This window comes from Manis javanica, chromosome 18 (genome assembly GCF_040802235.1).
Source record: "Manis javanica isolate MJ-LG chromosome 18, MJ_LKY, whole genome shotgun sequence".
NCBI classification, from domain to species: domain Eukaryota; kingdom Metazoa; phylum Chordata; class Mammalia; order Pholidota; family Manidae; genus Manis; species Manis javanica.
The window spans coordinates 2,123,554-2,137,392 of NC_133173.1; the positions used below are offsets into that span (position 1 = coordinate 2,123,554).

Consider the following 13,839-nt stretch of genomic DNA (forward strand, 5'->3'; position numbering starts at 1 on the left):
TTAATGATTCATCTATAAAATAAATCGATGAAACATTTTTGGAATCAGTAGCATGATAGTAAATATCAAGCTGAAGAAATTATGGTACTAAAAATGAAGCAATGACCTGACACAAACATCTAAATTTCTACTACATATAAATCCTGAACAAAAAAAACACCTTAAAAACATTCACTTGGATGGGTATGAATACTAATTAGTATTAGTACATTAATTTTTTAAGTATTAAATACAGTCTCATGGCAGAACACAACATCACCACCCAAGATGTGGGCTGGACTGGAACGAGTTGTGACCTGAGGGTTTCCCGGTTCCGGGGAACATGCTTCCTTTGGTTTTGTCAAAACTATGACGTCATTAAGAACCATTAACAAAGGATACCAAGGACAGCATGGGAAATGGGGAGCCACTGACTGCAGATGGCATTGATCTGAACTTTAGGGTCTGAATGACGTGCCTCTCGGGCTCCAATTTTTAATCCTAAGGAAGTCACTATTTTATCGATTTTGTCTTTGTCCCTACAGCAAACATACAAGATTGGGGGGGGGGAGGTCACACACAGATACAAAGGAGCCATGAGGAACAGGAATTCAACATTATTTAACACATTTACTCCTAGTGAATTGCTTTTTCTACAAAAAACTAGAAAGGGCTCGCACCACAGGAGGGCAGTGCTCAACCTCTATGCTAATACTTTCACATCAACCTGTTGTAAAACTCCCCATGAGGTTCCTTCCCAGTCTGTCCCCTTAAACAAGCTATGTCAACTGGTGAAGCAATGTTACAAATAAATGTTAAAATATCATTTTTCCAACCCAAAATCACTTAGCAAATTTACTAAATAAAGCAAACTTTCTTTTCCACTAGTGCCCGGTAAGCCTTACCCCAAGCTCCCCATTAATGATCCCAGAAACCAAGCACCTTTTGCACTACGATTACTATTTTATTTTCAAGTGGCTTTGTAAAAACAATGGTCCAATGTTTTTTCCATCCTTCTATCTCTTCACCTCGACACGCTATAAAACATTGCCGTCTGCGCCTTCTGTTTACTTGGGTTACACACACTCTTAAATGGTTTCCAAGCCCTGTAATCAGTTCCTCTGTAAAGGCTCTGTTCCCCTTCTCAGCCTATCTCAGCTTTCTTTACTGCGACTCATCAAACTGGAAAGTGAAGCAAATTCTACTGCAAGACGAACAATTTTATAACCACCTTACTTTTTCAAGACAGCATCATACAAACTCCATATATTTTCCAGGATCAACTGTACAAATAATGGTTTCTTTCCTTTTGCCTATAAACAAAAATACACGTGCTTAAGTTTCTCAATATTTAACAGGTAACTTACATATTCATTCTCGAAGTGTTTTATTATCAATATGTATCATTTCTCCTAGAAAATACTTATTCAAGAGTAAAGTGAGGGGAAGTAGTTGTAAGAATGCTCTCAACAGCCAATAATCTTCAATCAGTAATTATCCACCACTCTCTTCTCCTGGGAACCATGGACTTCACAAGCGACGGGACCTTCTGAGGGACGCAGCCCTGCGGACACGGCGACCACGCCCGCCCAGAGAGCTACACCCCACGCGGCGGAGCGGGCCTCCCCGCCGACCTTGTTCTCAAGAATGTTCTTGACATGGAAAGTTCAACTTCAAGAGAGAGGATATTAAAATATCACGAAAACCTACCGTTTCTCTTATCAAACTATGCAAAATACGAGCAAGAGCACTTTGAGATGGACTCTCACATACACTCTAGATGGAACATGCACCGACACCTCCACTCTGAAGAGCAACTAGCAAGGCATTAGGGAATGACGTCAGTACCCTCGAATGCGTGATTAAAAAAAGGTCATAAATAAAAATTTATGCACAGAATATCTATCATAGCTTTACTTATATCAAAACATTAGAAAAACAAATAAAAACTATGTGCAATCTTAGGAAAATGATTATGTAAATGATGATGCATTCACAAAATAAAATAATGACAGCATAGTTACTGTGGCAGGAACTATTCTAAAGACTTGTCTTGGGTGAGCCCATGTGATCTTGGGTGATCATGTGATCACAACCACCCTATAAGGTAAGTACCACTACCTCCAATTCACAGGTAAAAAACTGAGACGAAGGTCACAGAGCTAGCATACAGCCAGACGCTCAACCCTGAGCTTTTCCACTATACCGGCTCCTTCTTAAGCACAGTTTATAAAAGCTTTAACAGCAGGGAAGACGTTCACCATGTTGTGTGAGGCAAAAAAGCAGCTATGTAGAATCTGGAATACTGTATAAACTGAACACAGTACGATCTCAACGGAGGGACCCATGTGCCTGTCCAGAAAGAATGAAAGAAATTAAAACCATAGATAGCATTAGCTAAGTGGGCTTCTCATGTTTTTCTTTCCCGTGGCTTTGTATTTATGAGTACTTTCTGAAAGGAATATATGCTCTTCAGTGAGAATAAATTTCCAAATTCCTGAATTTCACACAGAAAAAAAAAAAAAACAAGAAAAATATCCTTTGAGGCTATGTGGCTCAGCAGTCCTACATCACTCTCTCCCCGGGAGGAAGGGTTCAGGTGAGCACGTGTGCCTCCCCGTGAGCACTGCACGCTGCCCAGTGTTCCCCGGGAGGTCTTGGCTGAGACCAGGAATGGAGTGTGGGCCACACAGTGACACGTAAGACACTTCTCTTTGCAGTGAAGGTGTAATGCAAAAGCATGATGCAAAATGTGTCTTCAACTACTCAGTAATCAGATTTTTTGCTCCCCTTCAAAAATAAAACAGGACAAAAAAAACAGTTCTTTGATCCCTATATTCAAAGGACTCTATTTAAGCAACACCTGGATATAAGACTCATGAGCTTTAAAATATTTAATATATTTAATAAAAATATATTCAGTAAAAAAATTTGTTATGAATTAACCCACATACACCAAAGCCAAATTACATCTATTAAAGGTGATACAGGACAGGTTTTCACATGACAAGAATGTGACCAACAATCGAAGGGGCATATGCCACATTACCTGGTCGGCCTTCATAATCTTCTTGGCCTTCATATTTATATAATAATCTCCCCACAAGGTTTTCAAAAGAAGTTCCTTTCTGATGCCAATTTTTTTACTGTAGATTTTGGCAAAATGCTCAATTCTGGAAGAAAAAGCAAGTGTTCATGTTGACAACAGTAAGTATGACTATAGCCAAACTTGAATGTTTCTACACTGTTCCAAGTGCTTCCAATGTACTAATAAACATAATCATTCCAACGAGCCTACAAAGTAGATGCTAATTATCTACCCCATTTTACAGAAGAGAATAATGAAGCACAGAGATACTATACAGGTAATAAGTGAAGTTGGGACTCACACCCAAGCAGCCTGGCTCCAGAGCCAATGTCCTTGTCCCACTCTCTTGACAGTCCTAGGAATTAGAATTCATGCTTTAGCTCCTTTTTTAAATTCTGCACATGTAAAACAAGGTCACAGGGACCATCCCGGCTCCTGCTGCCCATTACAATGCCAGCGATAACTGTGTTTCAGCCCTTCACTACTATAGGTGCCTGTGTGCACAAAGAAAACAAAGTCTAGAGCCAGAATCTGCCAAAAAGGCTTTTTAGCATTCTGGATTAAAAAGGAAACATACACCCAGGTACTAAACTCTCTTGACCCTTAGAGAAACCAGTTAGCAGCAGGTCTGCTCCATAGCAAACCCCAGCCACGTGAGAGCAGCCACTTGACCACAAGGGTTCTGTTCGCAGTCCCTGCACCGTCTGCATAAGGGCCCTGGACAATAACTTTTCTGCAGGAACAGTATATATTTAAAGTTTGAGTCCAATTCTTAAAAGTACCAGCATCTTAAAGAATGCCTGCTCTTTTCTCCACTGCAGAAGGCATCCAAGCTAACATTCTAGACAATTCCTAATGTCAGTCAGCAACTGTTGCATCGCTAGAATCCAGGGGTTAACATCACAGAGTCCAATTCACTGATATTCTCATGATAATGGAAGCCTGGTAGGGGCGGTAAGAAGCTGGAGGAGTGGAAGCTGACAATGACGGCCAGAACCAGGAGTGAAGAGCATCGGGCAGCAGCTAACTAGCAAAAGCAGACACTGCAGAAACTGCTGAATACCCAGTGTCCTCTCTCCGAGGGCCAAAGAGAAGAAAATACCCAGCCAAGAAACACAATTCGAATTAAACAGTTACAGGCTGCTGACATTCTGCAGTTGGCCTCAAGGGTACATTACTTCTAAAGTAATTAGTGCTTGTAAACTTTATTTCCCATTTGATTCAACAGTTATTTATTTAGTTGAGGTTTTAATTTTCCAAATGTTAGCTTCTATTCTATTTTATTTATATTCATTATGTATAAATAAGTCATATGCATAAACTATGCTGTTATTACTATATTATTAATTTATAGTTTTTTTGGTCTTCCTGCAGGAGGAACCCTTCTTCTCCCCATGAATCCTTACCTCACTGCACAGACTAGGGCTTCCCTCGTGCGTGGGGCCGGAGGAGCACGCAGCTCTCTTCCATTTCAGTCACAACCCCGCAAGTGGGGAGAAGGTCAGTGGCTGGCCTTCATCAGGCGGAGGGCCTATGCCTCAAAATCAAACAGGCTCTGGCTTGCAGCCTCCCCAGGGCTCAGGGCCCAGGGCCAGGCCTCCTCCCTAGATTCCTGTGGTCAAGCACACTGAGAGCAGGCCACAGAACCTTCCTTCCAGACCCTTCTCTCCCTGCAGCTTTCCACGGTCACCACCCAGTCTCGCCAGGTGGGCTGCAGTCCTCTGCGCAGACGCGCAGCCCCACGCCAGGACCCACAGGAGGCCGCCAAGAGGAAGCAGCTGCTGCGGCCTGAGTTCCCCAGCTCACTTCACCAGGGCGCTCTGTGCTTCACAGCGACGCTTGCTGGGGCCTCCGCGATCAAGCTGACACTGACCCTCACCTTGGCAACTTGGGTCTGTTCTTGGATGGTCAAAACTACAGATGATGACTAAGTGATTAGCACATCAAACTTTCAATATTTTCATATTTTTTGAACTTGCACTGTGTTTCTGCTTGATACACAACCAATTTTTTTATATCCTTTATTGACACTTAAATCCTGACTTTAGTTATTACACTATTCATATGGGTCACGTTTCTGTCTAATTCACCTGTTACCAAACGTGATATGATAAAATCTGCCCCACCCATACGCCTGTAGATTTCTGCTTCTGTTTTGTCTCATGTACTTTGTTATGATAGTTGACACATCCAGTTAATCTCTTCACTACAGGAATGTATCAGTTACCCTTCTGCCATAATACACTGGCCATAAATTCTGCTTTATCATTAATATTGCCAAACCCCCTTTCTGTTCACATTTGAATGACATATTGAGCCAAACCTTGATGTTTAGCCTCTGTCCATTTGCTTTATATTTATCTATTTCATGTAGCAAACCTCTGGATATTTTTAATGAAGTTTCCTTCTTTAAAAAAAAACTATCTCAACTGGGGGATTTCATATATTTACTGTCATAACTGTTCTGATCCGATGGATTTCTAGTATGATTTCTGTTTATATTTCTAGGATTCTTTTTAAATGTTGATTTATGCTACCTACACTGCTATATTCCCTTTTATTTTTTACAACAGATTCTCAGATAAATTTCCTGGTTTTAATTCAAAAAGTGGCAAACATAAAAATTCTCACACACACCCTAAAATCTCTCTCAAAATCATAAATGATAGTAAGAAACTCACCCACTTGCTTAGGCCACCCTTAGCCCATCATATTTACACATACAGATCTCTCAAAATCTTATTTTTTATCCTTTTCATTTCAATCCTGTAAACATTTGCTCATCAACATCCACACTTCCCCAGCATTGCTCAGCGCTCTTAGTCATTGATCTGTCATTAGCTATAATTTTAGAACAGTTTCTACCACACTTCTCCACTCTTGAATTCTATCTTAATTAATTTCTTCTACAGAAACTTCGAACAAGATTCTGCAGAACATGTTTTCCAAGACTTCACGGACCTGTTGCCTTTGGCCTGGTCTCGTGTGAAGTGACCAGGCCACACACCCTCAGGCGCCCATGCCCCCCCAGGGGAACGTTATCAGCTGCGGGACTCTGGGACACTGGCGGGTACACACAAATAAATCTATCAGGCAGGGCCTCTCGCTGTCTCTTCTTTCCTATCCCTGCTTTACAGGGCTGGGCCTCAGCTCTGCTTCCCTGCAAAAGGACCTAGGTTCCTGCTGCCAGCTACCCAGGTCAACGTGCGGCTGCTGCACGTCCAGAGCAGACTCTCCTGGGTTACCCCCACCTATGAGCGGACGCAGCCCGTACCCCATGTACAGCCCCTGGTCACACTTCTCAATCCCATCCCACTGAATGAGATTTCATAAACCAGCTTCCAAATTCTAAAACAGTGCTCAATTCCTACCTTTTTTGACACATTAAGTTGCCAAGTTTTTCCTACTCACTGACATTTTAAAGGAAAATTGGCAGGAGAGGGTCTCCAGTGCTTCCATTTCCACCATTTTCCCGTAACTTAACACATCCATCTGTTGAGAACAGGCACTAGCAGATCTCTAATTACAGCCGTGTCTAATACAGGGGAATTCATTCCCTGACACAAAACATGTAAAAATGTCCGAATTGTGAGAGACACAGAAGTTGCCCTTATTCTGTTTAAGCCTCTCTCCATTCCTTCTCCTTCCACAATAAACTTCCCCCAACTGATGGGACTTAGACTAAAACTCCCATAAAACATTAAATTATTTATGAAAATCACTCCAAGAAAAAGGACAAGCCCCCCACCTTGTGGCTCACTAGGAAAATGCTTACAAATTAGGAAATCAACAGGTCTGACTGAATTACTATACTTCTTCAGCTCAAAGAAACTCTTGGAAATTATCTTAGCCTAATATTCTTGTTTTTCAGAAGAGGAAACTGAGGCCCAGAAAGGTGATAAGGACAACTCATCGACTACATATTAAAGGTACCAGTCTTTAGCAGGTTTGTGATTTCCATTTTCTTTATATATCCATTATCTAAATTCATTCAATTCTGGTATGACCTTTATAGGCACCGAGTGGACTAAGGTATCCATACCTGATCACAAACTAACACAGAAAAATTACGGTACTATGATGTATTATACTGCCCAAGGCAAAGCGTGTTCAGTCAAAAGGAAGTCAAAGAGCACGCTCCTGCCAACAGGACAAGAGCCAGGAAGGGCCAGGCCCCTCCCAGGCAGTGCACCCCCATCAATTTCTGATTCTTTCTTCTTCCGATTTCCAGGTCTTACTGACATGTTTCATAAGTAGCCTTTGTTTTCATCTGGCACATTATTTCTATTTTTCTTATTCCTGCAAATTTATATGCAAGATTAAGCCCATAACTGAAGTTAATTTCATTATAGTCCCATAAATGTTGATGCAAGCTGAAGACATTTTTCTCAATAATCCTTTAATTACATTTGAATTTTCTAATTCCACAAGTCAATAGTGGCTGTGGTTAAGAAATGTGATTTACTGCCTAGCACACTCCAAAACCTAATGTCACTTTTACATGGCCCCATCATATACATTTCCAGGAGGGCAATTAGAAGAAACAGGGCCCCTATATTCCACATGAAGATCCCACAGAGGCACCATGGTAAGAAAGCATGAACTTCAGTGTCAGGCCGACTTTAAACTCAGTGTAAGCTCTGCCACTTAGTGACTAAGTCATGGTAAACAAATTGTTCAAAGTCGTTGAGCCTCAGATAATAACTGCTAGTATAGATAACAAAAGTTGATATAAATGTATTTGCTCATATATACATAAATACCCTGCAGAGGTTACACAAAAAACTGCCAGGACACACCATTTCCTGTGGAAAAATGAAATGAAAAGCTGAGAGAGGGTGTGGGAGACTTTTCATGGCATGCATTTTTATACCTTTTGAATTTTGAATTTATCTAAAAAATAAAGTTTTAAAAAAATCAGTTGTATATAAAATCTATAAGGAGATGCAAGATTGGTTCAATATTCAAAAATCAATCTAAACCACTATTTTAACAAGTTAAAAAATCATATTAATTGATCGAGAAAAAACATTTGACAAAATTTAACACCCATTTATAATAATGACTCTCAGAAAAAAAGGAATAAAAAGGAACTTCCTCAACTTGACAAAAACATTTAAAAACAACCTCCAGTCAACATTATACCTAATGGTGAAAAACTGAATGCTTTCTCCTTAAAACTGAGAATGAGGCAAGCATGTCCACCCTCCCTACTCTTTCATCAAATAGTGCTGTAAGTTCTTGCCAGTGCAATAAGGCAAGAAAAGAAAATGCCACAGGAAAGGAAGAAATAAAACAGTCCCTATTTGCAGATGACCTAACTGTCTTGTAGAAAATACCAAGGAATCTACAGAGCTCTTAGAGCTACTAAGTGAGTTTAGGAAGGTCACCATATACAAGATCAACATACAAAAAATCAATTAATTTTATTTCTATGTAGTAGGAATGAATGAATATCTGAACACCAAAATTTAAAATACAGCACCATTTATAAGTGCTCAAAAAAAAAGATAAATTAGGTGCACATCTAATACAATATGTACAGGACTTACATGTTGAAAACTACAAAATGCTGATGAAGGAAATCAAAGACAATCAAAATAAAATAAACATGTAGTATTCAACATAGTAACATTTACTGAACATAGTAAATGAAGAAATATTTACTCAACATAGTAAAGAAGCCAAGTCTCTTCAAACTGATATACAAGTTTCCCATGTATTTTCCATTAAAATCCTGGCAAAATTTTTTGCAGCTACTGACAAAGATTATCATAAAACATATATGGAAAAGCATAAACTCTTAAACAGTTAAAACAAATTTGAAACAGAAGAATGTAGATGTAAACTATCTGACTTCAAGACTTAAACACTTACAGTAATGAAAGCTCTGTGGTACTGGTGGACAGACAGACACACAGATCAATGAAAGAGACCCATGTGAACATGCCCAGATGATTCTGACAAAGGTGCAAAAAGCCAATACAGGCGATACAGCCTTGTCAATAAATGGTGCTGGGTAACTGCACACCAATAGTGAAACAAAACAAAAAAACCTTGACCCAGTTTTCACATCTCATACAGAAAATTAACTCGAAATGGACCACACATGTAAATGTAAAAAGTGAAACTATGAAACTTTGAGAAAACCTTCAGGTTCTAGGACTAGGAAGACTTCTCAAATTGCACTCAAAAAACCTAATTCATAAAAGGAAAAAATTGATAAAATGAACTTGCACCCAAATAAAAAACCTTGCTCTGTGAAAGACACTGTTAAGAGGATGAAAAGCCAAACTACAGACTAGGAGAAAATATTTACAAAGCACCTAGGAGACAAAGGACTAGTATACAGAATATATAAAGAACTCTTAAAACTCAACAGTAAAAAAAGAAACAATACAATTAGAAAATGGACAAAGGACTACATAGCAAAGAAGATAATCAACAAAATGAAAAGGCAATCTATTGAATGTGAGAAAATATTTGCATATCATGTTTCTGATAAGGGGTTAATACCCAAAATAGATAAAGAAATCATACAGCTCAACAGAAAAAAAAATAATCCAATTTAAAAATGGGCAGAGGACCTGAACATTTCCCAAGGAAGACATACAGATGGCCAACCGATGCAGGAAAAGATGCTCCACATCACTAATCAACAGGGAAACACAAATCAAAACCACAATGAGATACCACATCACAGATGTCAGAATGGCTATTACCAAAAAAAATACAAGTGTTGGTGAGAAAGTGGAGAAAAGAAAACTCTCCCACACTGCTGACGGGAATATATGGAGCAGTCACTACTGAAAGCAGTATGGAGCTTCCTCAAAAAATTAAAGACAGAACTACCATATGATCCAGCAAATCTACCTCTGGGTTATTTATTGAAAAAAAAACAAAAACACTAATTTGAAAAGATGTATGTGCTCCCATGTTCACTGCTGCATTATTTACAATAGCGAGGATATGGAAATGGCCTGTGTCCACTGACAGATGGACTGATAAAGAAGATGGTGTGTGTGTGTGTGTGTGTGTGTGTGTGTGTGTGTGTGTGTGTGTGTAATAGAATTACTATTCAGACATAAAAAAAGAGAATGAAATCTTGTTATTTGTAGCAACATGGATAGATCTGGAGGGTATTACACTGAGAGTAAGTCAGACAAAGACAAATACCGTATAATCTCGATTATATGTGGAATCTGAAAAAAAAACCCAAACAAACCAGCTCAGAGACACAGAGAACAGACTGGTGCCACAGGTGGGTACAGAGGGGGCAAGATGGAGGAAGGTGGTCAGAAAGTACAGACTTCCGGTTATAAAATAAGTCAGTCACGGGGATGTGACGTCAGCATGGAGACTACAGTTAAAGCTGTGCTGTATATTTGAAAGTCGCTAAGAGTAAATCTTAGAAGTCCTCATCATAAGAAAAAAAGGTTTCTTTGTAACTATGTAAGGTGACACATGTTAATTAGACATACCATGGTGATCATTTCGTAATATGTATATATAAACACAAATATCAAATCCGTATGGTGTACACTTCAACTAATGCCACTTATATCTCAATTTAAAAAGAAAACAAAGGATATGAAAAGACACATCAGCCAAGGACACACAGATGACAAATCAAAACACGAAAATATGTTCAACATCACTAGCAGTTAGGAAAGTGCAAATTTAAATCACAATAACCTACTAGTACAAACCCATCAGAATGACTAAAAAAATAAAAATAAAAATAAACAGTGACACCACCAAATGATGGTGAAGAGGTGGAGAAACTGGAGCCTCATACATTGCTGGTAGTGATGTAAAATGGTATCTGCTCTGGAAAACAGCTGGACAGTTTCTTCAAAAACTAAAATTACAACTACCATATAATACAGCAAAGGTACTCCCAGGCATTTATCCCAGAGAAATGAAAATACATTCACATGAAAACATATATATGAATGTTTATAGCAGCTTTACTCATAATAACCAAAAACTGGAAAAACCCAGAGGTCCTTCAATGGGTGAATAAACTGTGGTACATCCACACCATGGACTACTACTAAGCAATAAAAAGGAAACAACTACTAATGCATGTAACTTAGATTACGTCTCTAAAGAACTATGCTGGATGAGAAAGGCTAGTCCAGAAAAGGTTACACCCTGTTTGATTCCACTTCTCTAACATTCTTGAAATAACAAATCAGAAACGGAGAACAGTTAGTTGCTGCCAGGGGTTAAGGAGGGTTGGGGGTGGGAAGGAAGTAGGTGTGGCCGTATTAGGGCAACATAAGGTCTCTGGTGATGGACCTATATCAACGTCACATCCGCTGTGATATATTGCATTATAATTCTACAAGACGTTACTGCTGGGGGATCCTGGGTGAAGTTTACAAGCAAATGCTCTCTATTCCATCTTAGAATTGTATGTGAACTGACAATTATCTCAAAATAAAAAACTTAATTAAAAATATCAACTGGATATGAAATCCACAGAGATTTAATTAGACTCAAACAGACTTACCCAAAGCCCCAGCCGTCTATGGCACTCGTAAACACCACATTTCCCTGATCTGGAGAGAAGTAGAGGTGGGAATCGTCCGTCCCCTCTAGGCCAGCACTCCAGTCGTACACTTGCTCTCCCTGCTCGGCATTTGGATTCACCTGGGATTCAGTCTCCCTCTCTGCTCTTTCTTCTAGGACTTTAGAAGTAAAAAGAGTTCCTGTGAGTGCGTTAATCTAGGAGAGATGGTGAGATGGTAGACTGTCATTCAGATGCTCAGCACAGACATGATGGGAGACACTGCCCAACCCTCATTAAGCCCAGAATCAGCAGTCAGTTTGGGCTCATATTAAGGTCACACATAGGGGGTTGGCATTTATAACAGTAATTAACTTACAGGTTGTCAATCCATTCTTTCTAAACCCAGCAAAACTAAACTATAAAGCTTTTGGAAGGCCATTTGTGATCATTAATTTAAAGCAAACATTAACTTGCCACATCTTTAACTTGTTTTCCACTACGAGGGCCCGGTGTCACTAGGAATTCATGGCTTCCAACCCCGGAAATCCTAGTTCGTAACCTTGATCAACTTCCCTTGCCACTCGGCACATCAGCTGTTGGAACTTCTCAGCACTTGCCTCGGGCCCTCCTCCCAGCCCCTAACCCCCAACTATTTTCAATCCCAGGTAAGTGTTCTTATTTCCTAACTCTGAGAGAAAATGGAACCTACTCTTCAGATATCGTGCAAGCTCCCCATGCTCCAACCTGTAAGCCATTTGTATCTGCAGACACTGCTGGGTCTTCTCCTTCCCCTGCAGGGCAGGGCATTTTACCCACGCCCACTGGTCTGTCTCTGAAGGGCACTACATCCGGTGCTCCACCTTTGACACTGCACTGCCTTTACCATTTCCTCCCCTTAGTGAATAAATATTCTCCAGTTGGTCTCATCACTGGTGCTCCACTGTCTTCAAGATGACAGGTCAGGCCTGCATGCACGGCATATGAGGTTCACATAATCCAAGCCCTGTATCCCTTCTACTCCCGCCTCTCGTCGCTGCTTAGCACGACCTCGTTCTTCAGCAACAACAAACATTTCCTGTTCTCTGAAGGACACATAGCGTACTTTGTCCTGCTTTCATGACTTGTATGTGTCTTCCCCCTTTCCACTTGAATGACCTGGCCATGATTCCCACCCGGCAAACACTAGCTTCCTTCCACTCCAAGGTTTCTGCTGCTGGACTTCTCCTCCCTGGCTCTCCCTACCAGCCCAGCCTGGGTGACGTGGCCTCCCTTGTGCTCTCAAGTCATGGGCAGGGCGTAGCTCACTGTCTTCCAAATGTCTCTTTTAACCATTTGTCTCTCCTACCACACTAACATCTTTGAAAATAAGGACTCTGGTCTGTCTTTTTATTCATGACCCTAGCACACAATGGACATCCAAGAATCCATTCATTATGTAGCCATGCAAATACTTTGTTGAATAAATAAATGAATGGACACTTAGGTGGAATTTTATCTAAAGACAGGTACTGAAAACCAAGTGCCTTATTGCTTCACTTTGGAACAAAACTACAAGGTTTTAAACAAGGGAGTGTTAAAACCTGTCACCTAAGCTCTTTATACAAGGATGATTCTAGAAGATGGAGGGGACCCTAAGATGCCTGTCGTATCTGTTGTGGTATGACAATTCCAACACATAGGACTCTCAGCAGAAAGGTTCTGAATAGGTGAATTTTCTGTAGCAATGCCTCATACTTAACTTCTTCACACTCTTCTTTGAACCCCAATTTTTAAAATTCTGGAGTAAAGGGTAAAATACCTGTTCCAAAATATTCTTGAGGTGAGAATAGGCTTCCTGTGGGGTGAATTTCAGTTCCACTATCAAGCGATCTATCTTATTAATCACTAAAACTGGACGGATGTTTTCGAGCCAGGCCTGCCGCAGAACTGCCTGTGTCTGATGAGAACAGAAAAGAAAGTGTAAAGTCATGAGCTGAACAATTAAAGCATATCAGAGAAGCCTGATTAGTGACAGCTCACTCCCACACCCCTTACCACAGCTCAGGTGATGCCAGCAGGCACAGGTGCCCGCCTGACAGCCACAAAGTGCGTAACAGGGGCAAAGAATTACAGACAAGAATCATCCTGCCTCTAGGGAACTGACAGTTTACTCAAGGATAAATGAAACTGTGAGGAAGTTAGTGAAGAGTTGGGCAGAATTACACACACACTCAGTTAGAAACAAACTTGTTTCCAACACACAAGCCAGAAAACA

At 40.3% G+C, this 13,839-nt stretch overlaps 1 protein-coding gene across 6 annotated transcripts in view; it reads right to left on the reverse strand.

Annotated features, from left to right (window-relative positions):
• The window catches only part of EFL1 (elongation factor like GTPase 1), a 103,516-nt gene that overhangs the window by 76,196 nt on the left and 13,481 nt on the right, over positions 1 to 13,839 (reverse strand). For 5 of the 6 annotated variants that reach the window (XR_012127162.1, XM_073227136.1, XM_073227135.1 and 2 more), the window contains 5 exons: positions 13,384 to 13,521; positions 11,586 to 11,800; positions 3,029 to 3,152; positions 1,216 to 1,292; positions 382 to 518 (listed from right to left, as the gene is read on the reverse strand). Coding sequence is in view for 5 of the 6 variants with exons in the window: in XM_073227136.1 (XP_073083237.1) it covers positions 382 to 518; positions 1,216 to 1,292; positions 3,029 to 3,152; positions 11,586 to 11,800; positions 13,384 to 13,521 (691 nt within the window). In the remaining variant the exon portion in view is untranslated. Of the gene's footprint in view, positions 1 to 381; positions 519 to 1,215; positions 1,293 to 3,028; positions 3,153 to 11,585; positions 11,801 to 13,383; positions 13,522 to 13,839 lie in introns of those variants that run through there. The other variant, XM_073227138.1, reaches the window with a different exon arrangement.